The sequence below is a fragment of the Manis pentadactyla genome, chromosome 7, assembly GCF_030020395.1.
Source record: "Manis pentadactyla isolate mManPen7 chromosome 7, mManPen7.hap1, whole genome shotgun sequence".
Taxonomy (NCBI): domain Eukaryota; kingdom Metazoa; phylum Chordata; class Mammalia; order Pholidota; family Manidae; genus Manis; species Manis pentadactyla.
The window spans coordinates 101,104,062-101,130,179 of NC_080025.1; the positions used below are offsets into that span (position 1 = coordinate 101,104,062).

At 36.3% G+C, this 26,118-nt stretch overlaps 1 protein-coding gene across 2 annotated transcripts in view; it reads left to right on the top strand.

Moving 5' to 3' along the window:
* Positions 1-222: 222 nt before the first annotated feature.
* TAX1BP1 (Tax1 binding protein 1) overlaps positions 223-26,118 on the top strand; it is an 88,430-nt gene continuing 62,534 nt past the window's right edge. For both annotated transcript variants that reach the window (XM_036897479.2, XM_036897480.2), the window contains exons 1-3: positions 223-368; positions 6,879-7,047; positions 18,776-18,878. In XM_036897479.2, coding sequence (XP_036753374.2) covers positions 6,886-7,047; positions 18,776-18,878 — 265 coding nt within the window. In that variant the 5' untranslated portion in view covers positions 223-368; positions 6,879-6,885. The remainder of the gene's footprint in view (positions 369-6,878; positions 7,048-18,775; positions 18,879-26,118) is intronic.

Sequence of the window (26,118 nt, forward strand, 5' to 3'; positions counted from 1 at the left end):
GTGCAAATCCAAACGGACCCTATTTGGCTGTGACTCAGTTTCTGAGCGGTGGCGCCGAGGCCGAAGAAAGAGCAGGAATAGCAAGGCCTATGGAAAAACCCGGCTCGGACCTGCCGGGACGAAGCGGTGGAGAAGAGGGAAAGTACGCGGTTGCGCGGCGGCCGGAGTCACGTCTGTGCGGCGCGGCGGCGGCGGCGGCGGAAGAGGCGGCCCCATGGGCGGAAGTGGCGTGAAGCAGTTCTCGGCCCTGAAGGGAGGCGTAGCCCGTCGCCGGGAGGAGGCCGTGGTGGCGGAAGAGGTTCAGCGGCTGATGGCGGCTCAGGCTTGGGAGCCTCTCTAACTCTCCTTGTCCGGGAGCCTCTCCCTGGGTAAGCGCCTTCCCCGGCCCGCGCCGGCGCCTCTTGGGGGGCCGACCCCAGCGGGAGCTCTTCGGGGGCTCGCATTGCGCCCTTCAGCACCTAGAGTTCAGGGGCCTGGCCGGTGTCGGGAATGGTCTCCGTGGTGACGATGCGGCCAAATGACGGTGCTTTCCTTCCGGAGGACAAACCTTCACGGACTGCGATTGTGCCGGGGCTGTGGGCAGCTTCTGTTAGCCTTGGAGTTAGCAAAAGCGACGGGGGCCGCCGCTCAGGGCGGGGAGGTCCCCGGATAGGCCTTCAGTCTTGGGGGAGCTGTGTGGGACGTGGGCCCTCTCGCCGGGTGGGGGTGCGAGCGAGTGACGCGGGGGACCCCGAAGAAGAAACTGTCTAGCGCAAAGCTCAACTCTAGGGTGTGTGTTTTGAGGGCAACGTGTGTGCGGCCGGCGTCGGTAGGCTTGGAAAAACAACTATGTCTAGTCCGACTCCCGGGCTGCGGTGCGGAGCGAAACCCAAGTGTTTTGGTTTGAGTCGCCAGTACAGGAGGCGGAGACTCAGTGCGCCGCCTACGTTTGGGGGCCGCGGGCGGAGTTAGTGTTGGGGCCGCGTCTCCTGCTCCGAGAGATCTTAAAAAGCCTTCTGAGGAGAGTTAAATCTTTCTTTGCTTAAGCAATCTTTCCAGATTTCACAACTCTCTCCCCAACCCAGCAACCCAGCAACCCGAACGTCCGCAGGACAAGTCCCGGCAGGTTGCTGCGGGGCGCGCGCGCGCGTGTGTGATTTAACCTTATGCATATATTATGTTTTAAGTTTTACAAAGTGATAAGGAATTACTATAATGTCAGGGATATAGATGGGAAAATTTAAAATTTTTCCAACTCTTGAGTTCTGCTCATTGTAAAATTTCTACCAATTGTGCACCAACAGTTACTAATTATTTTGGTGCTCAGTTCCAAAAGCATTTAAAGAGATAATTTGAATAACATGTTAATCTGCAAGTGGGCTAATCGGCCTCAAGGTGTCCTTTGGGTGTAAAGAAGGGGTTAAGGCCAGGCCTTCTGTTATCAAGAGTAGAGTTGATTTCTTGAAGGAATTTGATTACATTAGAAATGATTTCTTATAAGGTCTTTTTTTTTAATTCGAGGAACATCCTGTTTTCTTCTAGCCATATTCTTAAATCGCACACCTGTTTACAGCCATTTATATAGAATTAACCAGTAAATACACTTCCCTAACAGGTATTCTGGAATTCCAAGTTTATCTTTTTTTTTAAAGTTTATTTAATGATAAATGTTTATGAAAGATCCTAACGATGCTCTTTCTGTACTTTTTCTGGGCAGTTGTCTCGTGAAGTTTATTGGATTGTATTCCTCTGCAATTTCGATATTACTAAGTGCAGTTTTGGATGTATGCATTTCTGGCTTTTTAAAGTTTGCCCCAAATAAACCCATACGGGAAGATAAAAATTCTCTTCTCTCTAGTATATAGGGCTAAGATCCTTGCTTTTTAGAAACCAGCTTTTAAAGCAATCTAGAAAGTAAATAAAAGTGGTGTGACAGCTGGGTACTCAGCTTCAAAGGATTCTGATAGAGTGATGTCTGTAAGAGTGCTAATTAACAGATAGGTGGCATTGCTTCTTCCGGAAGGATGACTGATAACACTTTTCTAGTCTATAAACCAGCTGATAGTCATTGTTTGATCTAAATAGGAATAACTGGAAACTTAGAATGTCAGACATAGTCTTTTCCATCAGTTGTTTGTATGTCCTATATAGGACTGAAGTTTGGAATTAATCTTAAAAGTTCATATTGTTTTAACTGAAGATTTTAAAAACTTTTGTCAAGTTTGTCAACCACTACATATAGTATGTTTCTGTTGCAGTAGGTCATACCTGTAATTTTTATCAGTAATCTTTTTGCTCTGGTTTTACTAACTTGTCATGGAAATTTTTGAACATACACAAAAGGAGAACAAACAGTAAAAAGAACCAACCCTTTGCTAATACTGTTTATTATCCTCTCCAACACAGCTTTCCCCCTGGAGTTTTTAAAGGAGATCCCAGACATCAGGATATTTCACTTAAAATTAGCGTCTTTAATAACTGATATGGACTTTGAAAAAAAAATACAATCACCATTATCATTATCACACAGGACAAAATTACCATATTTCTTTTTGAATTTAAATAGAAACAGCAAGTTATATTAAATATTTGTCTAAATTTAAAAGCTTAATTTGATTCTATGTGTTTAATGCATGAAAGTTCTTACGGTCTGTTTTCTACTGTAGTTGATTGAGGCTTAACATTTTTGCGCTGGTCAAGTGAGAATCAGAAGCTTGAAGAAGTTCCAAGAGGAAGAAGTAAAGATGACATTGAAATGCTTTCTCCCAGCCCCCAAATTTATTTTAGCTAGATACTTAATTAACTGCCTGTTGCACCTTATCTTTTCCTTATATATTGATGAATCCACAGAGTAACAGAATTGTATTTTAGCCAAAGACGCAATGTTTACAGCGAAACATATATAAAAGAATGCTGGAGATGTTAGAACTTTGGGGAATATAATAGGAAACATGGAAGAGGGCACTGCAGGTGGCATCTTGATGCATTTCAAACTTTGTTTCCCAGCCAGTTGTGTCTGGTCCTTTAATTCTTAACTGGAAATTTTTTTATTAAGCTTTGGCTTGCATGTTAATGTACCTGTGTTTCTGGAGATGCACGTTAAAGAATGGAAATCAAAATTTAGTATAGTAAAGCTACCTCCACTTCCCTTTGTGTGTAGGGGTTTTATTTCCTCTCTCCAACTGAGGTACAATTTCTTCTTTTTCTCAACATGTTAGTGAAGCTACACTTCCAAACATGGCCTCAAGATTAGGGAAGCTACACTACCAAGCATTACCACAAGGTGATGCAGTGACTTTGCTCATTACTTCTCCACTGGGCAGCGTGTTTGTGTGTGTGTGTGTGCATGCATAGTATATAAATCTGCAAATCCTCTTGATACATTGGCATTCTCAGTGAATGTCAACATTTTTATAAGCCTGTCCATCATTTCACTTCCATTTCTTTGTGAGAATTGAAGCAGGAACTACGTGAGAATTAGACATTTTATTTTACTATTTAAAATGCGTTGACTCGTTTTGTAATTACAGTCAGATACATTTATCCATGTTAAGTTTTGTATGACTATAAAGTATGTATGAGAATTTAATAAAGTAAAAATGAGAGTGGAATGACTTGTAGACTTTCTGTGGTTACAACCATGGAAATTTTTTAGAAGGTGGGAGTGCTGGAGAGAGATTAATGAACATTATTAATATGATAATCACAAATTATTTTGCTCTCCAGATTCATAAACATCATGAATATATTTAAAGTCTGATGTTAGGGTTTTCTATTTAAAACTTGAATTTTGGGGGGAGGGTTTAAAAATGAAATTTCATGTTAATGAAAACAATAAAAACTATATACTGGTAAAAATTCAGACAATCGAGTTAGAAGTTAAAGTCCTTGTCAGTCCTCTTCACATATCTCTTCTGAGTAAAGACTATTAATTGTATGGTGTGTACTTTTTGATTCCCTTTTGATGCATTTGTAAGCATATATACACACATATAAATCCATATATATGCATATACATATATAAATGTGTGTGTGTGTGTGTACATACGCTTTCATGCTATTTTATACCTTAAAAACTTTTAAATGAAGTAAAAGTGTAGGGTTGGATTATGGATTTTTAATACTGTTATAATTGTGGTTGTCTTGCCAGTGGGTTTCAGCCCCAGGCAAGTTCACTATGGAGTCAGTGTGACCAGAGAAATGACAGTAGAACGTTCTTGGGGTGAAAGGGTTATACCCAACTTTATTTCCACGGTGGCAGGTTAATCACTAAAATCCCATTTGCTCAGAGCGAGTCCACATGCAGCAAGCCAGTCTCTACCTCTGGGCCCCTCTGTCTGCACAGCCGTCCTGGTCTCTGTCCTTGGCACTGCCACCACTCCAGCCTCTGTTCTCCTCTGTAGCCTTGCAGCCATGCTACCATGTCGGCCAGAGCAGAGCTCTTTATATAGAGTCAATAACAATGTATTGCCCACATGTGCAGTGAGCTAGCCAACCAAGGCCAGGTGAGAATCTGGCCACAGGAACCTTCATTTTATCCACAGAGGTTAAACAAAAGTTTAAACTTCACTGCCTTGTTTTATAATAAATATTACAGTTTTGTTGATTTTGTTTAGGAAACGTTAAGTTTTAAGAAAAAAGTTTTCTTAAATTGCTTTTAATTAAAAATGTGGGAAATCATTCTAAGCTGGCCTAATTTTCTCCTTACTAAATATCTTCCCCAGAGAAACCTAAATACCCACTTTCTTCATAGAAATATATTACTGATTGACTTACCTCAGTTTTGGTAGTTGTATCTAATAGAGGTTGTTTCAATTGATGAAGCTATAGTGTTTCTTATTGCTATCTTATAGGTAGTAGTGAACATTTTTTCAAAACTGTAATCAGTGGGTTTTTTCCCTTGTTTATGAAGCCACTGATTTGAAAAAAAGATAATCTTTTTTTTATCATTAGTGACTCCATTAGAGTCATGACATCCCCCTAGCCCAGAATAGCTCACACAATTCAAAGAAACAAAATAATAGCACTCTTCACTTAGGTTAGGCAGAGTTCCTAGTGTTTGTAAGTGCTACCTTTCCATTTTCCTGAAGGCCTTGGGCTAGCAGCAGAGGAGTATTGACAGTTAAATCCTGTGAAATGGGATTACTGGTAATAAAACCTTTTTGTTGGTCCAGAGGTACAGGGTTGTTATCGAATGCACTCTCTTTAATTTGGGATGCCAGGAAACCTCAAGTGGGGAGAAGCTAACAGGCAACCAGCCTGGTCTACCACAGTGGCTTCCAGGTTCATGATCGGCAGTCTCTTTATGGGATGTCCAATATGTTGTTTCAGTAAAGCAGTACTTTTACCAAAACAGAAGCAGAGAAAACAGGAAGAAAAGTGGGTATTTTCTAAAGTGCTTTTATTTCAAAACTTTAAAAATTTGTTTTAGTATTTCCAACAGGTCAGCAAAAGAAACAGTTGTAGAAGCATATTGTCTTAAGTCTTCTTAGCTAAATGACTCCTTAATAATTGTTAAAATATGAGTAGAGTCTTATTTCTGCACTTGCTTTTTAGAAACTTTGTTGATTTATGACATAAATTAGATTAATTTGGTTAGCAAAAATTTTGCCCCAGATTTCCCCATTATTCCAGGGTTCCTGTTTTGATGACTCAGAAGCAAGTGCCATTGGGTCAGTGTCACAGTTTCTTATGTGTACTGTAGAAGCAATGATGATGTTGAGTCTGTAACACACTGTAGATAGCAGATAGCTTTTTTTTTTTTTCCAGTAAATCCTCAATTGTTTCCTTTCCCTCAAAAGTAGAGCACTTTAGACTTGGATATCTTTATAGTTCACTTTCACTGTTCATCTGCTCTCCCATGTGTGGTATTCACTAATCCAGTGATCATTCAATAAATCTGTAACAAATTTTCAACAGTATGTATTTCAATGATGGTATACATTAAAAAATATGTATGTTAATTTTAAATCAGTGAATGGGAAGGGTACATGAATACTGGAAGTCAAAGTAGGATCATTGAACCAGAATGAAAGGTAGAGTCAGTATAGTGTAAGTAGAGAGGAACAAATAGGCTGGGCTATTTCAGGTAGCCTACCTGAGATTTTACATGGTTTGAGAGACTTGAACAAGTATGTACCAGAAGCTCAAGAAGACAGGCTAGGTCTGGGCCTCTAGAAATGAGTGAGAGGTAATGGAGACTTAAGTTGCTTGGAGGACTAAATCTAAGTTGGCTAGACTTAAGTTTAAATAGTGGTTTTCTATCCTGGCTGCATCCAAGATTAAGAATAGTTGGGAAAACTTTAAAAGAAAAAAAAATGTACATGCATATGAACACACGTGCACCCAGGTCCCACATCTAGAATGTCATTGTTCTCTCTCTTTTTTTTTTAAGACCTCTAATGATTCTGATTGTTGGCCAGGGTTGAGAAACACTGGTCTGGGGGATCATAAACATGGGTCAGGAATGCAGGCACAGAGACTTTAGCGTCAGTTACAGGAGCCTAGAACCTAGAGGAGAGGGATGGGATGGGTCAGATTAGGGAGGAAAACGATGAAGTTCAAGGGTTTAACATAGAAACACCTCTGGTTCATTTGCTTGCAAAAAAGGGAGAGGAGAGTAGACTTTCCAGGAGAGTTTAGAGTTTTTGATTTTGGTTTTTAAATTTTTTAACCCCCATGGAGCTGACTGAACCATATTGGAAATCAATTATTTTCCAGTTTGTCTATGTTTTTATATTTAATCACATTGTTAAGGAGGAGTTCTGATATTAAAAAGATGTCTTCCTAATAATTATGACATTGAAGTATCTATGTAATTTTCATTAAATCTTCTATTTTCTGAAGGTATGTTTTTTTTTAGTTGTTAACATTCAACTTGTATAATTTACTTGTTTCAGATTCACAATGACATCCTTTCAAGAAGTACCATTGCAGACTTCCAACTTTGCCCATGTCATCTTTCAAAATGTGGCCAAAAGTTATCTGCCTAATGCACACCTGGAATGTCATTATACCTTAACTCCATATATCCATCCACATCCAAAAGATTGGGTTGGTATATTCAAGGTAAGAAAAACCTTTTGCATATTTCTTCCATGTAGGTACTCTTTATTTTCTTTTTAAGCAGGTTGATAAGTAGCTTATACTAGTCTTAAGTCTTAACTCTACATGAAGGGTCATTTCTGTAAATGTCATGTAAAACATTTACATTTGTAAATGCAAACATGACATTTAACACTGCAGGTAGCATACACAAATGTTGGGAACTTTGATTCACCACTTTCTTCCTTGTGGTCAAAAAGTTTAGTGTCACTCAAGATCTTGTGAAAATTTATTCAGAATCTTTTTCTAAAATTCTTTCATTTTCTCCATTCCTTGCCTGAAAAAAAAAATCTTTTCCTTTGAGTTACTGTATCATTTACTGTCTTTTCTAGTCATTTGTATTTAATTTTGTCCAGCTCGACAACTGTATTTTTTCTGTTGTCCTGCATTGTTTAAATATTGCTCATATTGTCTTATGCTTTTTTTTTTTTTTTTTTTTAATTGAAGGGTAGTTGACAACAGTATTGCATTACATTAGTTTCAGGTGTACAACACAGTGATTCAACATTTATATACATGATAATTCTAGGTACCAGGTATCACCATACCAAATTGTTACAATATTTTGACTATATTCCTTATGCTATACATTACATCCCGGTTACTTATTTATTTTACAATTGGAAGTGTGTTTATATATATATATATATATATATATATTGTGAGGGCATCTCTCATATTTATTGATCAAATAGTTGTTAACCACAATAAATTTCTGTATAGGGGGGTCAATACTCAATGCACAATCATTAATCCACCCCAAGCCTAATTTTCGTCAGTCTCCAATCTTCTGATGCATAACGAACAAATTCTTACATGGAGTACAAATTCTTACATAGTGAATAAGTTACATGGTGAACAGTGCAAGGGCAGTCATCACAGAAGCTTTCGGTTTTGTTCATGCATTATGAACTATACACAGTTCAAATATGAATATTCATTTGATTTTTAAACTTGATTTATATATGGATACCACATTTCTCTATTATTATTTTTTTTAATAAAATGCTGAAGTGGTAGGTAGATACGAGATAAAGGTAGAAAACAGAGTTTAGTGTTGTAAGAGAGCAAATGTAGATGATCAGGTGTGTGCCTGTAGACTATGTGTTAATCCGAGCTAGACGAGGGCAATAAACATCCATGTATGCAGAAGATTTCTCTCAGAACATGAGGGGGGAGGTTCTAATCCTCACCTCTGCTGCTCCCCATTTTCTCACCAGATGGCCCCCTGCGACTGTGCCTGTCTTAGGTTGTTCCTCCCTTGAGGAATCTTACCTGTCTCTGGCTAACCAGTCATCTTCCGGGGCCATACAGGGAAATGTTAAGTTGGTAAGTGAGAGAGAAGCCTTATTGTTTGAAAAGGTTAGCTTTTTACTTCTTTGCATATTTATGTCCTGTGGCTTCTATGCCCAGCATTTGTCTTGAGGTGTCTTTACCACTTGGAAGAATTATGATACTCGGTAAATTTGACATGTGGCACGAGTTCTATTTAAAGGTTGTGATTAGGTAGGAAGAAGAAAAGCTATAGAAGTAGCAGGCAGAAGAAAACCTGGGAAGATTGATTATTTCTTTGACATATCTTCTTGTAGAGTAACTTCAGCATGGATAGGTTTTAAACTACTAATTAAATTGTGCACACACATTAACATAATAGGAATATAGTTACCTAACCAAAGCATACCTGTAATTACCAGCCATCTCCAGTGAAACCAAGAAAACCAGTTAGGCACCTTAGGCATTTGTGAAAACTTATCTATGATATGGTGTCTTATGCTTTTTTAAGAATTGTTTTACATGATTAAAAAATTAACTCTTGGATGGCAAGAGTCTCAGTTCTTACGTTTTGCCAATAATTTTGTATAATATTTGGTTGAAAATTACGTTAGCATGATCATTACAGTGGTGCTTCACTGTGCTGGAGCTTTTCTGGCTATTTCAGCTCTTCAGAATGTACTAGGGAACCAAAATATAAGAATAGGTCCTTTGAACAGCCAAAATACTGTCATAAATGTCCAAATGGTAAAACTAACTTTTCTCCTGGATTACTCTAGATTGTCTCTAAGGAAGTAGTTTGTTTTATTTTAGATAGAATTTTAACGGAAATTTTGGTTGTCTGGTCTGTATAAGTTAAATACAAAGTAGAAAGGAATGGGTAGCTGCTATAATTAAGCATACCGAGAGTACCTGGAAGTGAAAAGTCCAGCCTAATAGAGTGCTAGAGAACAGAAACACTGTATCGGATAAAACAAAGGTTTGGCAGTTAATGACAACTTTAGTTCCTTTTAGAATTCCTCATTTCTTGATGTTTCTGGACAGATGAGTCATTTGCTGTTAATTTTTTGTGTTTTTTAAGTTTGTCGAATTCCTAAATGGGGATACATTCATTGTAAGCATTTTATGAAATCAGTATCAATTTTGATTTTATGTGAGATATGGGTATCAGGTTAAAGATACTGACTGAGAATTGGTGTTTCTGCAAGAATGTATGAGAGGAAGAATAGAGCTGGGAAATAAGATTGAGAAAAAGGAAGGGTATTGCTGGTAGGAAAATGGCATAAGCAGAGACACAGAGGTGAGAATGTTCATGAAAATGAGTTAGTTTAGAACATAATTTCACTTAGGGAAGTGGAGGGAGATAAGGATGGAATTAGGCTTCTGTGTGTCTATAGAGGATCTTCAGTGTTAGGCTAAACTATAGACTTTTTTTAAGGGCCTTGTAAAGTCTTTGCATATGTAGGTATATAGGCTAATGTGTGATAAATTGTATTTCAAGAACTGAATCTTTACCTTTTTCCTTCAGGCTACTTTATTTTTTTTCATATTTAGTTTCTTGCCTAAGGTAAAAGCTTATGTCTTTCCCTTTAAATTCAGCCAGACACCAATCCTGTCCATTTTACTGCCTGTGTATTTCTGTATCTTTAATGTCACTGCTCTAGTTCATGCCCTCCTTATCTTTTTCCAAGTCTATTGCAATAGGTCATCTTTTTTCCCTGCTTTCACTCTTGCCGCCACCTTATCTGTTCTTCAAACTGCTCTGTATAAACTGTAATATAAAATAAAATCTGAACATATCTTCCTTTTGTTTGAAACTCTTACGTGGTTCTTCATCTATAAAATAATGCCAAGACTAAATAACTTAGTTTGCCATATAGGGCTCCTTTCTATGACTTGATTGACAGCTTCATTTTTTTAAATTAAAGTATCATTTTGGTTTCAGATGTACAGCACAGTGCTTTAACAGTTACCCATGTCACTAAATCTCACCCCCTGTAATGCGGCTACTGTCTTATCAATGTAGGAAGATGTTACAGCATCATTGACTATATTCTCAATGCTATACTGCCATCCCTGTGACCAACTTATACTGTGATTGTGAATTACTGTGTCCCTTTATCTCTCCTACCCCCGTACCCCCACATCCTTCTCCCTTGGTGACCACTAGTCACTTCTTGGCATCTGTGAGTCTACTGCTGTTTTGTTCCTTCTGTTTTGCTTGTTTATATATTCCACAAATAAGTGAAATCATATGGTATTTCTCTTTCTCCACCTGGCTTACTTCACTGAGCATAATACCCTCTAGATCCATCCATGTTGTTGCAAATGACAGGATTTTTATGGCCGAGTACAATTTCATTGTATATGTGTACCACATCTTTATTCATTCATCTGTTGATGGACACTTTGGTGCTTCCATGTCTTGGCTATTGCAAATAGTGCAGTGATAAACATAGGGGTACATGTATCTTTTACAAGAATCAGGGATTTTGTTTTCTTCAGGTAAATTCCTAGAAGTGGAATTACTGGATTAAATAATGTTTCTATTTTTAAGTTTTCTGAGGAACCTCCATACTGTTTTCCACAGCCATTGCACCAATTTACATTCCCACCAACAGTGTAGGAGGTTTCCCATTTCTCCGCATCCTTACCAACATTTGTTATTTCTTGTCTTTTGGATAATGGCCATTCTAACTGGTGTGAGGTGATAACTCATTGCGGTTTTGATTTGCATTTCCCTGCTGATGATTGATGTGTAGCATCTTTTCATGTGCCTGTTGGCCATTTGTATTTTTCCTTTGGAGAAGTGTCTGTTGAGGTCCTCTGCCCATTTGGGTATTGAGGTATATGAGTTCTTTATATATTTTGGATGTGAACCCCTTGTTGGATATGTCATTTACAAATATATTCTTCCATACTGTAGGAAGCCTTTTTGTTCTGTTGATGGTGTCCTTTGCTGTACAGAAGCTTTTAAGTTTGATGTAGTACCTTGTGTTCATTTTTGCTTTTGTTTCCCTTGCTTGAGGAGATGCATTCAGAAAAAAGTTGCTCATTTTTATATTCAGGAGATTTTTGCCTATGTTATCTTCTAAGAGTTTTATGATTCTGCGACTTACATTCAGGTCTTTGATCCATTTCGAGTTTACTTTTGTGTATGGGGATCGACAATAATCCAGTTTCATTCTCTTGCATATAGCTGTCCAGTTTTGCCAACACTAGTTGTTGAAGAGGCTGTCTTTCTCCTATTGTATATTCATGGCTCCTTTATCATACATTAATTGACCATGTATGCCTGGGTTTAAATCTTGGCTCTCTGTTCTGTTTCATTGGTCTGTGAGTCTGTTCTTTTGCCAGTACCAAACTGTTTTGATTACTGTAGCTTTGTAGTACATCTTCATTTTTTTTGTCATTGCCTGCTTATTTTTTGCTTTCGTAATGCTAAACTATTATCTCTTGTGTGCTCCAAGGACTGTAACTTTTCTGTAAACCATAAATATGTAGATATATAAATGAATGAATAAAATTTTTTAGAATACTTTTTCCATCTTTTTTTCCTAGATAATACTTTAAAACTTAATAGGAAGTTCAAGTATGTAATAAAAATTTCAGAATATACTGGAAGACTCAAGGAAGAAAATAAATCATGTTTTAATACTATTACTTAGCAATAACCAATGATAACAGTTGGCATATAGTTACATGTAATTAAGTAGCTTTACACATACATAGTATGTAAAAAATATACACATATGCTATTGATGCATTGTGGAATTCATTGGAAATGTTTCTAAATGGTTACCATTAAACAACAGCATAATGAGGATATCTATTTTGTTAGTTTGTCTGCTTATTTCATAGGGTAAGTTCTTGGAAGTACAGTTGCCATGTTTATAGCATTGCATGTTTTTAAACACTTTACATGTACTGCAAATTGCCCTCCTGAATGATTTTGACAGATAATATTGACAGGAAGGCCCAGGGAGAAACTGCCTGGATAGTAGATACAAGGGAAGGAACAAAAGTAAAGTGTGTGGCATGCTTGAAAAAATGTTAAGGAATTTGCCTGGGACAGATAGCAGTTTTAGAAGATGAATGGGAAAGGTTGGTTTGAATCATGTTGTGGATTGTTTTAATATTTGGCTGAAGAATAGTTGAAGCAGAGAGTAATAGAGTTTAGAGGTGAACTTTAATCTTGTAGTGATGAGTAAGGTCAATGGGAACTGGAAGAGAATGGAGGCAGAGAGAATGTTTAGACTATCTTAATTTTCTAGGTGAGATAATGAAGGCCTGAAGTAGAGAAGGGAATCATTGTGGGTAATAATCCATTTGTTGGCAATTAGTTGAATAAAGTGGGACTGGAATTTACAGCCTGAGTATATTCAGTAAGAAGGAGCAAAGTCCTGTCTAGGAGTTGAAGGAGGGTTTGAGAATAGAGATTTGGTCTTGCTGCTGTAGAAGAATGTTATAGGGAATTGGAGTAGGTTAACCAGGAAATTGCTGAGCAGCAGTTCTATGACTTTCTCCAGAGAGGTTTAGCACCCAAAATTGTGAGTGAAGAATTCCAAAAGTGGATTATCATTCAGACTGGGAATTGGAGAAGGGCGGGGGAGTGTGAATAGGAAGGGAAGTCAAGAGGATAAAGATACTAGAGTGGTTTGGTGTGCATTATTGAAATGATTAACTAACTGACTGTGAAGTCTGAATTGGCTAGGGAAATCAGTGAAGCCAGATGTGGGATATAGACTAGGTTGGAGATTTTAATTTTTTACTTTTAGTTTTTACTCCTTCTCCTCCAATATTAACTAGTTTTAATTATAACTAAAATAAACATGTAACACGTTTTTCAACTTATACTTTGCAAAGATCTTTCATCAGAGCATTAGAGTTTCCATTTTATAGATGAGAGAACTAAGGTCCAGAGAGAGAGAAGTGACTTGCTCAAGGTTACCCATTAAACTTTGGAGCTTTGATTTGAACCTCATGTAAAGTGGCATTTAAGAATTGTTCTGTGGTAGTTTCATTAGCTGAGAGATCCAGTTACCCAAAATTAGCAGCAGAGTTCCTATACCTAATAAGTTGAACATGCATTTCATGAGTGATATTATCAAAGTAAAAATACAGGAGAAGGTTTAGAGCTATACTACTATACCTGATGCTGTATCTTAATTGTTATACCCAACATTAGTTGTAGTGAAATGTTGTATGTCACATTATATTTGAGTTTTATTTTTTTGTTTATAGATTTGATTTGTTCTTAGTTATAAAAATATATAAGCATAAAGAATTTATATTTAGAATTATGTTTATTAGATTACCTTATAATTAAAGTAGTATATACTGAACTGATTCACTCCATGAATTTGTGTTTTTTTAAACTTTAAGGGGAGTCTTGCTGTTCTCATGTTTCAAAGATACTATTTTGTTGAGGAAGTTGGGAGTGCAGAGTGATTATGTCATGTGTCCAAAGTCACATAGGCAAACAAAGCCTCCTAGTACTGTTCTTGCTGCATCATATTGGCAACTAGATAAAAACCTTTAATTTCCTGGTGTGGAAAGTGAATCTGAGCAGTGATTTTATGCTTGTATATCTTGTTTTAAGCTTGTTACCCTCTTCCTCGTTTCACCTTTCCTTTCATATTTCTCTCCCTTTTGCTGTTTCTGTTTTCCTGCCTTTGTCTCTCTTCCAGTCTGGTCTTATTTTCTGTTTAAAAAAATAATATCCTGTTGTCAAAAATAATCACAATTTTAGAAAACTTTGAACACAATACAAAGTAAAAAAGATTGAAAAGAATTAATTAAGATCAGCAGTCTCAATGCCTGTGTCCCTACTTCATAACAGTGGCTAGCACTGTTAATGTTTTAAGTACTTTCTTCCAATCTTTTTTAAGTTAAGGGAAGAAGATTTGCAGTCTTTTTCTAATGCATGTATTTTGAAAGTAGTTAGAATACTATGCCCTTTTCTGTGTTCTGACTTTTTCCAGTGGTATGAGTGTAACCACTTTTTTACCACTGTAAGTAGCTTGGTAATATTTTATATCATGGAGGGACATTTATACTGTTTATGATACTTCTGTCTCAGAATCAGCATTGCATCTTCTCATGAATATCTAGGCATTTTGCAGGTTTTCTTTTAAAAAGGAAAGACCTTTACTCTTCTGATAATAAGATTTTTGAAAAGTTAGGTGTACACAAAAGAAAGAAAATGCCCCTACCTGTTGTATCCCCACCTTCCCCAGAAATGTCTGTTGTTGTATGTTTTTCTAGATTTAATAACTCATAGGCTTATTTTATATTTTTTCATAGGTTTTATATTTATCCATACATAACCAGCAAATTTATTTTCAGTGCCTTTCCTACTTCAAGTCTTATGTCTGTCTGCTTTACTACTCCTCCAAAACTAGTACCCCTTGGATATCTGTCTTTTTCTCTTTACAGGTGCTCTCTGTGTGTTCTCTCCACTTTAATGTTTCTATCTGTTTTCTCTCAAGGTTTCTCCAGAATTTATTAAAACCTTAATTTTACTAGGTAACACTGATGTCCTTCTGATCTTCTTTAAACTCCCTCTCAGAATTTCCTTTATGATCGGTACTTCTCATTTAGCATGTTTTTCTAAAGTGCTAATCCTATATAAAGGGTCACATTTGAATTTTTTTTTCCTTCTGTATCACGCTTATTTACAAATTTCCCTTTCCCCTCTTATTTTACTTATTTTAATGCAATAGCATTAGTAGCAGAAGAAGGATGCCCAGTACCATTGTAATTCCCCAAACTAAATGATGTAAAATATCTGTTGCTTTGGTACCTTCCTTAGCATAGAACACCCCTCTTAACTGGATTAAAGTGTAGCTTCTGGAAGCAATATATTTTGACAGAGTTAACTTTAACTGACTTGTCCCATTGTTCTAAGTGTTGTCATATTTCTCCCTGTCATTTTTTAGTGTTTTAAAATTGTCATTATCAACTCTAAATGTAATAATTTTCTTTACACTTGCTGCTAATGAACCAAAAGGCAAATTCCCTTGAATTTCAAGGGGTCGAAATCTGTAGTCCAGAAATCCAGTCAAGTTCCAGCCAGGTGATCAGGAAAGTAAAAGAGAAACAACTTGTGACTTGGGCACTGTGGTTTATTGACTCTTCTAATTAGGTTTGTAAACTAACCATGCACTCCTACATAATCTCCAGATGTCCTTCTTCTGTGTCTCTTCCACTGTTGCCCGTTCTATCTTTTCATGTGGGAGGCTGGATGTAAGACATATCCATCCTAAAGGAGCCTATACTCTGTATGTTTCCAGATTTAGAAACTTTTTCAATCAAGCTTGTTCATTTAAGCTTATGTATGCCTGACATGCCCTTCCCAGAGTGACCTGAGATCTCTTGTTCAGTTTTTCTTCCTCAAAGGAGTTGGAAGCATGGTTGTATATTCCTGATTCTTATATTAATATTAGGTTGCATCTTGCCCCAGTTCCTCTGTGGCCTTAACATGGGATACATGTGACATCTAATAGCATGATTGACTTTCTTGAGAACTGCCTAGACTTGGAAATAAAAGAAAGCAAAATATAAGTTACCATTGTAGTCAACCAATAAGAAACAATCGTAGCTGTTGTGTTCAGTTAGAGAAAAACACAGTTAGGGACCAACTCAACATATCTCATACGTATTTTTCTTACATGGTAAAAGATCTCATTTCCTCCATTTTGTTTTTCTTCTCAGGAAAGACAGCTAGGAACAGCTTTCCCTCTTTATCTTACTGTTTCGGTCTCTTGTCAACTGCACTTCTTCTAAGTCACAGACTCTGTTGGAAGGAAGAGGTGGAATTTTAGAAATTATGAGAGTACTTCATACCCTGCCAGGCGAGGAGTGAGTAGTAAGTGTCCTGGTGGTTAAGAGCTTTAACTTGAGGTTCAAATCTGACTGCCTTTTACTATTCTTTTAAATAGTTTCTTATTTTAAGTTGAGAATGACATTTACTCCAAAACAAACATTCAGTAAATTAGATCCATTACTGCTTTTCCCAGTGCCACCTGAATCATATCTATAGTTGGAATGTTAACAGTTTTGTGTATCAGCCATCACATACAAATGGCACACAGTCCTTCTCTTGACCATGTGGTATTGATAGAACCTGTACACTTAGTGAGATTTTTCTCAAGAAAGATGTCACTCTAGATAGTATTTCTTTCAAGATCAGAATATGGAAAGAGACAAAAAATGCTTTGTACCAGGTGTATCTATTGGGTAAAATCTTTGGATGGTCTCTCTCTCTTTTTTTTTGGGTACCAAATTTCTTTATTTGAAGGAATGGTACAAATGAAAGGACTTATGTACAATTACCTGAACAACATTATGGTTACTAGACTCCCCCTATTATCAAGTACCCACCATATACCCCATTACAGTCACTGTCCATCGGCATAGTAAGATGCTATAGAATCACTACTTGTCTTCTCTGTGTTATACTGCCTTCCCTGTGGCCCCCCCCACTACCACTACATTATACATGCTAATTGTGATGCCCCTTTTTCTCCCTTATCTCTCCCTTCCCACCCATCCTCCCCAATCCTTTTCCCTTTGGTAATTGTTAGCCCATTCTTGGGTTCTGTGAGTCTGCTGCTGTTTTGTTCTTCAGTTTTTGCTTTGTTCTTATACTCCACTGATGAGTGAAATCATTTGATACTTGTCTTTCTCCACCCTGGCTTATTTCACTGAGCATAATACCCTCTAGCTCCATTCATATTGTTGCAAATGGTAGGATTTGTTTTCTTATGGCTGAATAATATTCCATTGTGTTTATGTACCACGTATTTTTTATCCATTCATCTACTGATGGACGCTTAGGTTGCTTCCATTTCTTGGCTATAGTAAATAGTGCTGCGATAAATATAGGGGTGCATATGTCTTTTTCAAACTGGGCTCCTGCATTCTTAGGGTAAATTCCTAGGAGTGGAATTCCTGGGTCAAATGGTATTTCTATTTTGAGTTTTTTGAGGAACCTCCCTACTTCTTTCCACAATGGTTGAACTATTTTACATTCCCACCAGTAGTGTAGGAGGGGTCCCCTTTCTCCACATCCTCACCAACATTTGTTGTTGTTTGTCTTTTGAATGTTGGCCATTGTAATTGGTGGGAGGTGATATCTCATTGTGGTTTTAATTTGCATTTCTCTGATGATTAGGGATGTGGAGCATCTTTTCATGTGTCTGTTGGCCATTTGAATTTCTTCTTTGGAGAAGTGTCTGTTCAGCTCCTCTGTCCATTTTTTAATTGGCTTATTGGCTTTTTATTTGTTGAGGTGCATGAGCTATTTATATAATTTGGATGTCAACCCCTTATCCAATATGTCATTTATGAATATATTCTTCTATACAGTAGGATGTCTTTTTATTCTATTGATGGTGTCCTTTGCTGTACAGAAGCTTTTTAGTTTGATAGTCTCACTTGTTCATTTTTGCTTTTGTTTCCCTTGCCTGGGGAGATATGTTTATGAAGAAGTTGCTCATTTTTATATTGAAGAGATTTTTGCCTATGTTTTTTTCTTAGAGTTTTATGGTTTCATGACTTACATTCAGGTCTTTGATCCATTTTGAGTTTTCTTTTGTGTATGGGGTTAGACAATAATCCAGTTTTATTCTCTTACATGTAGCTGTACAATTTTGCCAACACCAGCTGTTAAAGAGGCTGTCATTTCCCCATTGTATATCCATGGCTCCTTTATCGTGTATTAATTGACCATATATGCTTGAGTTTATATCTGGGCTCTCTAGTGTATTCCATTGGTCTATGGGTCTGTTCTTGCGCCAGTACCATATTGCCTTGATTACTGTGGCTTTGTAGTAGAGCTTGAAGTTGGGAAGCAAGATCCCCCCAGCTTTATTCTTCTTTCTCAGGATTACTTTGGCTATCCGGGGTCTTTTGTGGTTCCATATGAATTTTAGAAAGATATTTGTTCTAGTTTGTTGAAGAATGCTGTTGGTATTTGGATAGGGATTGCACTGAGTCTGTAGATTGCTTTAGGCCTGATGGCCATTTTGACAATATCAATTCTTCCTACCCAAGAGCATGGGATGAATTTCCATTTATTAGTGTCCTCTTCAATTTTTCCTAAGAGTGTCTTGTAGTTTTCAAGGTATAGGTCTTTCACTTTCTTAGTTAGGTTTATTCCTAGGTATTTTATTCTCAAATTGCATTTTAATACAGTTAGAAACTCTACTGTGTAATTTATATAGATCTTTATAGCATTGAGTTAAAACTTAATAAAAAATCATAAATATTTGACATGCTTGTTAAAATACTCATGATTTGTAAACATATTATTAATGCATGTTTTAACTTTAGGATAGCATAAAAAACAATATGCTGTAAGTTATTCTAATATTAAACTACTTAAAATATCCATGTTTTTATTATTTTCCTTCAGGTTGGATGGAGTACTGCTCGTGATTATTATACTTTCTTATGGTCGCCTATGCCTGAACAGTATGTAGAAGGATCAGCAGTCAATTGTGTATTAGTGTTTCAAGGTAAAAACTGAAAACTGCAGAACTTGATGAAAATAGATGTTTTGTTGACATTGAAAATTTTATACTCCATTGTAATTATCTACTTAGACAAGTCCTGCAACTCAGAGTTGAATTAATTAGTATCTTTGTTTAGCAAAATAATGTAAATTTCTAGTGTAGGCCACATGGTATTTTATGTAGACATTTAAAAGGTTTTTTGTTTGCAGTCTTTTAAAAAAAATTATTATTATTATTGTTATATTATCATATGTACATCACAATAGTTCAACAGTCCCCCTCCTCCTCACCCTAGCCCTCTCCCCTCCCTCTTGGTAACTACTAGTCACATCTCAGAGTCTATAGTCTAATGCTGTTTTGTTCCTTCTGTTTTGCTTTGTTTCATATTCCACAAATAAGTGAAATAATATGGTATTTGTCTTTCTCTGCCTGGCTTATTTCACTTAGCATAATACTTTGTAGGTCCATCCATGTTGTTGCAAGTGGCAGGATTTTGTTTCTTCTTATGGCTGAATAATATTCCATTGTGTATATGCACCACATCTTCTTTATCCATTCATCTGTTGATGGATGCATAGGTTGCTTCCATATCTTGGCTGTTGTAAATAGTGCAGTAGTAAACACATGGATGCATATGTCTTTTTCAGTCAGGTTCCTAGGTGTGAATTACAGGATCAAATGCAATTTCTATTTTCAGTTTTTTTTGGAACCTCCATACTGCTTCTGCTTTTCCCAACGGTTGAACTAATTTATATTCCCACTAGCAGTGTAGGAGGGCTTCCCTTTCTCTGCATCCTTGTCAGCATTTGTTGTTTCTTGTCTTTCTGATGCTGGCCGTCCTAACTGGTGTGAGGTGATATCTCATTGTGGTTTTGATTTGCATTTCCCTGATGATTAGCGATGTTGAGCATCTTTTCATGTGCCTGTTGGCCATCTGTATTTCTTCTTTAGAGAAGTGTCTGTTGAGGTCCTCTGCCCATTTTTAAATGAAATTATTTGTTGTTTTGGGTGTTGAGGTGTATGAGTTCTTTATGTTTTGGATGTTACCCCTTATTAGATGAGTCATTTACGAATATATATATATATATATATATCTCCCATAGTGTAGGATGGCTTTTCGTTCTGATGGTGTCCTTTTCTGTACAGAAGCTTTTTAGTTTGATGTTGTCCCACTTGTTCATTTTATTTTGGTTCCCTTGCCTCAGGAGATGTGTCCAGGAAAAAACTGCTCATGCTTATATTCAAGAGATTTTTGCCTGTGTTTTCTTCCAAGAGTTTTATGGTTTCATGAGTTACATTCAGGTCTTTGATCCATTTTGAGTTTACTTTTGTGTATGGAGTTAGACGATAATCCAGTTTCATTCTCTCACATTAGCTGTCCCATTTTCCCAACACCAGTTGTTGAAGAGGCTGTGTTTCTACCACTATGTATTCATGACTCTTTTATCATACATTAGTTGACTGTGTATGTGTGTGTTTATATTTGGGCTATTTGTTCTGTTCCATTGATCTGTGGGTCTGCTCTTGTGCCAGTACCAAACTGTGTTGATTACTGTAGCTCTGTAATAGAGCTTGAGGTCAGGGAGCATAATCCCCCCAGCTTTGTTCTTCTTTCTCAGGATTGCTTTGGCTATTCAGGGTCTTTTGTGGTTCCATATGAATTTTAGAACTATTTGTTCTAGTACATTGAACAATGCTGTTGGTATTTGGATAGGGATTGCATTGAATCTGTAGATTGCTTTGGGCAGGCTGGCCATTTTGACAATATTAATTCTTCCTATACATGAGCACGGGAGAGCTTTCTATTTTTGGTGTCTTTATTTCTCTGAGTTTGGAGTATAGGTCTTTCACCTCCTTCGTTAGGTTTATTTCTAGGTATTTTATTGTTTTTGATGCCATTATAAATGGAACTGATTTCTCTTTCTGTTAGTTTGTTGTTAGCAAATAGGAATGCAACAGATTTGTGTGTACTAATTTTGTATCCTGCAACTTTGCTGAGTTCAGTTATTAGTTCTAATAGTTTGATGGAGTCGTTAGGGTTTTCTATGTATAATATTGTGTCATCTGGATATAGTGAGAGTTTAACTTCTTCCTTACCAATTTGGATGCCCTTTATCTCTTTGTGTTGTCTAATTGCCATGGCTAGAACTTCCAGTACTGTGTTGAATAAAAGTGGTGAGAGTGGGCATCCTTGTCTTGTTCCTGATCTTAGAGGAAAAGCTTTCAGCTTTTTGTTGTTAAGGATGATGTTGGTTGTGGGTTTGTTGTATGTGGCCTTTATTATGTTGAGGTATGTGTCCTCTATACCCATTTTGTAGAGAGTTTTTTATCATGGATGCATATTGAATTTTGTCAAATGCTTTTTCAATGTCGATTGAGATGTCTGTGTTTGTTATCCTTCTTTTTGTTAAAGTGGTGTATGATACTGATTTACAAATATTGTACCATCCTTGCATCCCTAGAATAAATCCCACTTGGTCATGATGGACGATCTTTTTGATATATGTTTGGATTTGGTTTGTTGAGGATTTTTGCATCTATGTTTATCAGGGATGATGGTCTGTGATTTTCTTTTTTTGTGGTGTCTTTGGTTTTGTTATAAGAGTGATGCTGGCCTCTTTGTGGTGTCTTTGGTTGTGGTGTAAGAGTGATGCTGGCCTCATAGAATGAGTTTAGAAGTATTTCCTTCTCTTCTTTTTGGAATGCTTGAAGAAGAACCAGTATTCGCTCTTTAAATGTTTGGTAGAATTCAGCTTTGAAGCCATCTGTACCTGGATTTTGTTTTCCGGTAGTTTTTTGATTACCAATTTGATTTATTGCTGGTAGTTGGTCCATTCAGATTCTCTGTTTCTTCCTGGGTCAGTCTTGGAAGGTTGTATTTTTGTAGAAAGTTATCCATTTCTTCTAAGTTGTCCAACTTATTGGCATGTAATTTTTCATAGTATTCTCTAATAGTTCTTTGTATTTCTGCAGTATCCGTGTGATTATTCCTTCTTCAGTTCTGATTTTGTTTGTGTGTGTACACGCTTTTTTTCTTGAAAAGTTTGGCTAGGGTTTTATCTGTTTTGTTTATTTTCTCAAAAAACCAGCTCCTGGATCATTGATTTTTTTTTTCTATTGATTTATTCTTCTCTGTTTTATTTATTTCTGCTCTGATCTGATCTGATCTTTATTATATCCCTCCTTCTACTAAGTTGGGTTCATTTGTTCTTTTTCTAGTTTCTTTAATTGTGAGTTTAGACTGTTCATTTGGATTGTTTTTGTTTCTTGAGGTAGGCCTGTATTGCTGTGTACTTCTTTCTTAGAACTGTCTTCACAGTATCCCACAGATTTTGGACTGTTGAATTTTTGTTTCATTTGTCTCCATGTATTGCTTGATTTGTTTTAACTTGATCATTGATCCATTGATTATTTAGAAGCATGTTGTTTAGTTTCCATATGTTTGTAGGGTTTTTGTTTTCTTTGTTGTAATTTATTTCTAGTTTCACACAATTGTGGTCTTAGAAGCTGTCTGTTACAATTTCAGTCTTTCTGAATTCATTGAGGCTCTTTTTGTGGTCTATTATGTGGTCTGCTGTGGAGAACATTCCATGTACACTTTAGAAAACTGTGTATCCTGCTGCTTTTGGGTAGAGTGTTCTGTAGATACCTAAAATAGTCTTTACAGATTTTATGTATTTTAAAAAGTACAGATTTAAAAAAATCTTACTTAGAATTCTGTCACAGAATTTGCTGCAGAGTGATTTGTGTATTATAATTGTACTTATTCTGGGTTGTAGTAAAGCAGCTTCTTGGCTTGTTGATGCTGTGGATTCTTTTTGGTCTGGTGAAGCTAATGGACTCTGTCTCAGTATAATATTGTAATACACATAAAATGCATAGAATTGAAAGGAAACCTCTAAGGATGTAACACAGTTTATTCATTCATTCATCTATAAAAGGAGAGCTTGATTTGCTTTTAAGTTTTGGCAGTTGTGAATAAAGGTGCTACAAATATTAACATTCAGTCAAAGGTTTTTATATGGATGTGTTTTTAACTCTTGGGTAAATACCAAGGAGTGGGATTGCTGGATCATATGGTAAGAGTATTTGCAGTTTTGTAAGAAACCACCAAATTGTCTCCCAAAGTGGCAATACCCTTTTGCATTTCCCACCAGCAACAAATGAGAGTTCTTATTGCTTTACATCTTCACCAGCAATTGGTGTAGTCTGGAATTTTGGTGTAGTTTGGAATTTTGGTGGTTTGTTTTTTGAAAAAATTTTTTATTCTGAAGTATGTATATGTTCATTTGGCAATGTGAGCATGTGAAACTTGCACATAAAAAAATTTTCCTTGTGTATTGTGTCAAATATTTCAAAGGTAAAAATTTATAGTATAGACAGATTGAGGTTTTCACATGTTTTATGGATTAAGAAATATTACAAATTATATATGTAGCTTATCTTTTATATTCATAACTTTTTGATAATCAAATCCAAGTATGTATATGAGAACTGATACTGTTATTATTAAGGTATTCTTAAAAATTGTGGGTTTAGTTCAAGTCAGTTTTAACATTAGTTTTCTTATACGTTAACTTATTGAATTTGGTATAGTGACTATGAATTTTTTTATTAGTGACTTAGCAAAAAGTTTAAAAGCAGTGGAAAAAGAGGAGAAATCATCCAGTTTATGGCTCTTTATACTTTAGAAGCATTTTCATGGAAGCTAAGTATAAATGCAGTAAGTTTTACAAGCTTTTAAAATTTTGTCATGTTAATTTTTAGTTTGAAATTCAGAAATAAAAGCTTCTGCTTGCATAGGCCTTGTTTTGTTATATAAACAAGTCAGGAGAGAGTCACAAAAAATTAGTCATAGAATGTTAGATCTAGAAGGGATTTTAAGCACCATCCAAATCACTTTGCTTATTTTGTGGTTCATGAGAATCCTGAAATGCAAAACTCAGAACAGTTAACAAAAATATGTAGATGCAATTGTTTTCCCAAGTGAACCCTTGTTTATTTTAATTTGACTGATTGCTAATGTCACAGGCTATAAAATTTGACTCTGAGTTTGGGTTTTACTTTTTCCTATTTTATTTTCAATGTAATTTGGTGAGCTTTTTCTAGAAAGCTTAGAATTACCATGCTGAATAACATGTTGTATCTCAAATGGTATTTGGTCCATTTTTTAGTGAATTATTATTATTTTTTATTAGATCTTGAGTATCTAGTTTGTGGAATTTCTAAATGTCATAATACCAGAGCTGATTAGTCAGATTGTATATTTGTTTTCTGTTTCAACTTTTAAAATGATTCTAGGGGCCATTTGCAAGTTACTCAGCCATGGGTTAATACATTTCATAGTAGGTATTAGGAGGGTGGGGTTTAAAAAAACTTTAAAAAATATACTACCAGCTGTATATCATTACTTTTTAAAAAACTCTATCTTGAAATAATTTTAGAAGTAAAATTGCAAAAACAGTGCACAGAATTTCTGTATAGGCTTCACCCAGCTTCCCTTAATGTTAACATTTTGCACCATAACCATAGTACATTTATTTAAAAAACCAGGAATTTTACATTGGCACAATGTTATTGACTAAGTGCAGACCTTATTCAGATTTCACTGGTGTTTCCAGTAGTGTTCTTTTATCTCTTCCTCAGTCTGATTCAAAAATCCCACATTGCATTTTGTTGTCCTGTCCTACCTAATCTCCTCTAATCTATGACAGTTCCTCATTCTGTTCTTGACTTCAATGACCTTTACATTTTTGAAGAGTAGTGTTCAGTTTCATGTGAGAGAATGAAATGATTATTGTCTATCTCCATACACAAAAGTAAACTCGAAATGGATCAAAGACCTGAGTGTAAGTCATGAAACCATAAAACTCTTAGAAAAAACATAGGCAAAAATCTCTTGAATATAAGCATGAGCAGTTTTTTCCTGGACACATCTCCTCAGGCAAGGGAACCAAAATAAAAAATGAGCAAGTGGGACAACATCAAAATAAAAAGCTTCTGTACAGCAAAGGACACCAGAATGAAAAGCCATCCTACACTTTGGGAGAGTATATTCGTAAGTGACTCATCTAATAAGGGGATAACATACAAAGAATTCATGCCTCAACACCCATAAAAACAAATAATTTGATTTAAAAAATGGGTTTAGGACCAGAACAGACACTTCTCCAAAAAAGAAATACGGATGGCCAACAGGCACATGAAAAGATGCTTAACATCACTAATCATCAGGAAAATGCAAATCAAAACCCAATGAAATATCACCTCATACCAGTTAGGATGGCCATCATCCAAAAGACAAGAAACAACAAATGCTGGCGAGGATGCAGAGAAAGGGGAACCTTCCTATACTATTGGTGGGAATGTAAGTAAACTGGTGCAACTGCTGTGGAAAGCAGTATGGAGGGTCCTCAAAGAACTAAAAATAGAAACACCATTTAATTCAGTAATTCCACTTCTAGGAATTTACCCAAAGTAAACAAAATCCCTTATTTGGAAAGATATATGCACCCCTGTATTTATCATCACACTATTTTCAATAGCCAAGATGTGGAAGCAACTTAAGTGTCCATCACTAGATGAATGGATAAATAAGAAGTGATACATATACACAATGAAATATTTTTCTGCCATAAAAAGAAAAGAAATCCTGCCATTTGCAACAACATGGATGGATGTAAAGGATATTATGCTAAGTGAAATAAGCCAGGTGGAGAAAGACAAATGCCTTATCATTTCACTTATTTATGGAATATATAAGCAAAGCAAAACAGAAGGAACAAAACATCAGTAGACTGAGAAGTGACTAGTGATTACCAACAGGAAGGGGAGTGGATTAGGGGTGAGTGGGAAGGGTGAGGGGGATTAAGGGGCACAGTAATTAACAATCACAATATAAGTTGGTCTTGGGGACTGTAGTATAGCATGGAGAATACAGCCAGTGACAGTGTGACATCTTTACGTTGATAGTAATCCCACTAGAGGGGGTGAGGATTAAATAATACGGGTAACTGTTGAACCTCTGTGTTGTACATTTGTATCCAATATAAGATTGCATATCAATGATACTTCAATTTAAAAAATGGCGTGAGTTGAAAGATGGAACAAATGCCAAATACAGTTTGTCAGATAGTGTGCTAGATGGTAAAAACACATTATCTATAGATATTTTGGAACTCGGAGATACATGGCTTCATATCTTTTACAGATAAGAAACTGGGACTTAAGGAGGTTAAATAAA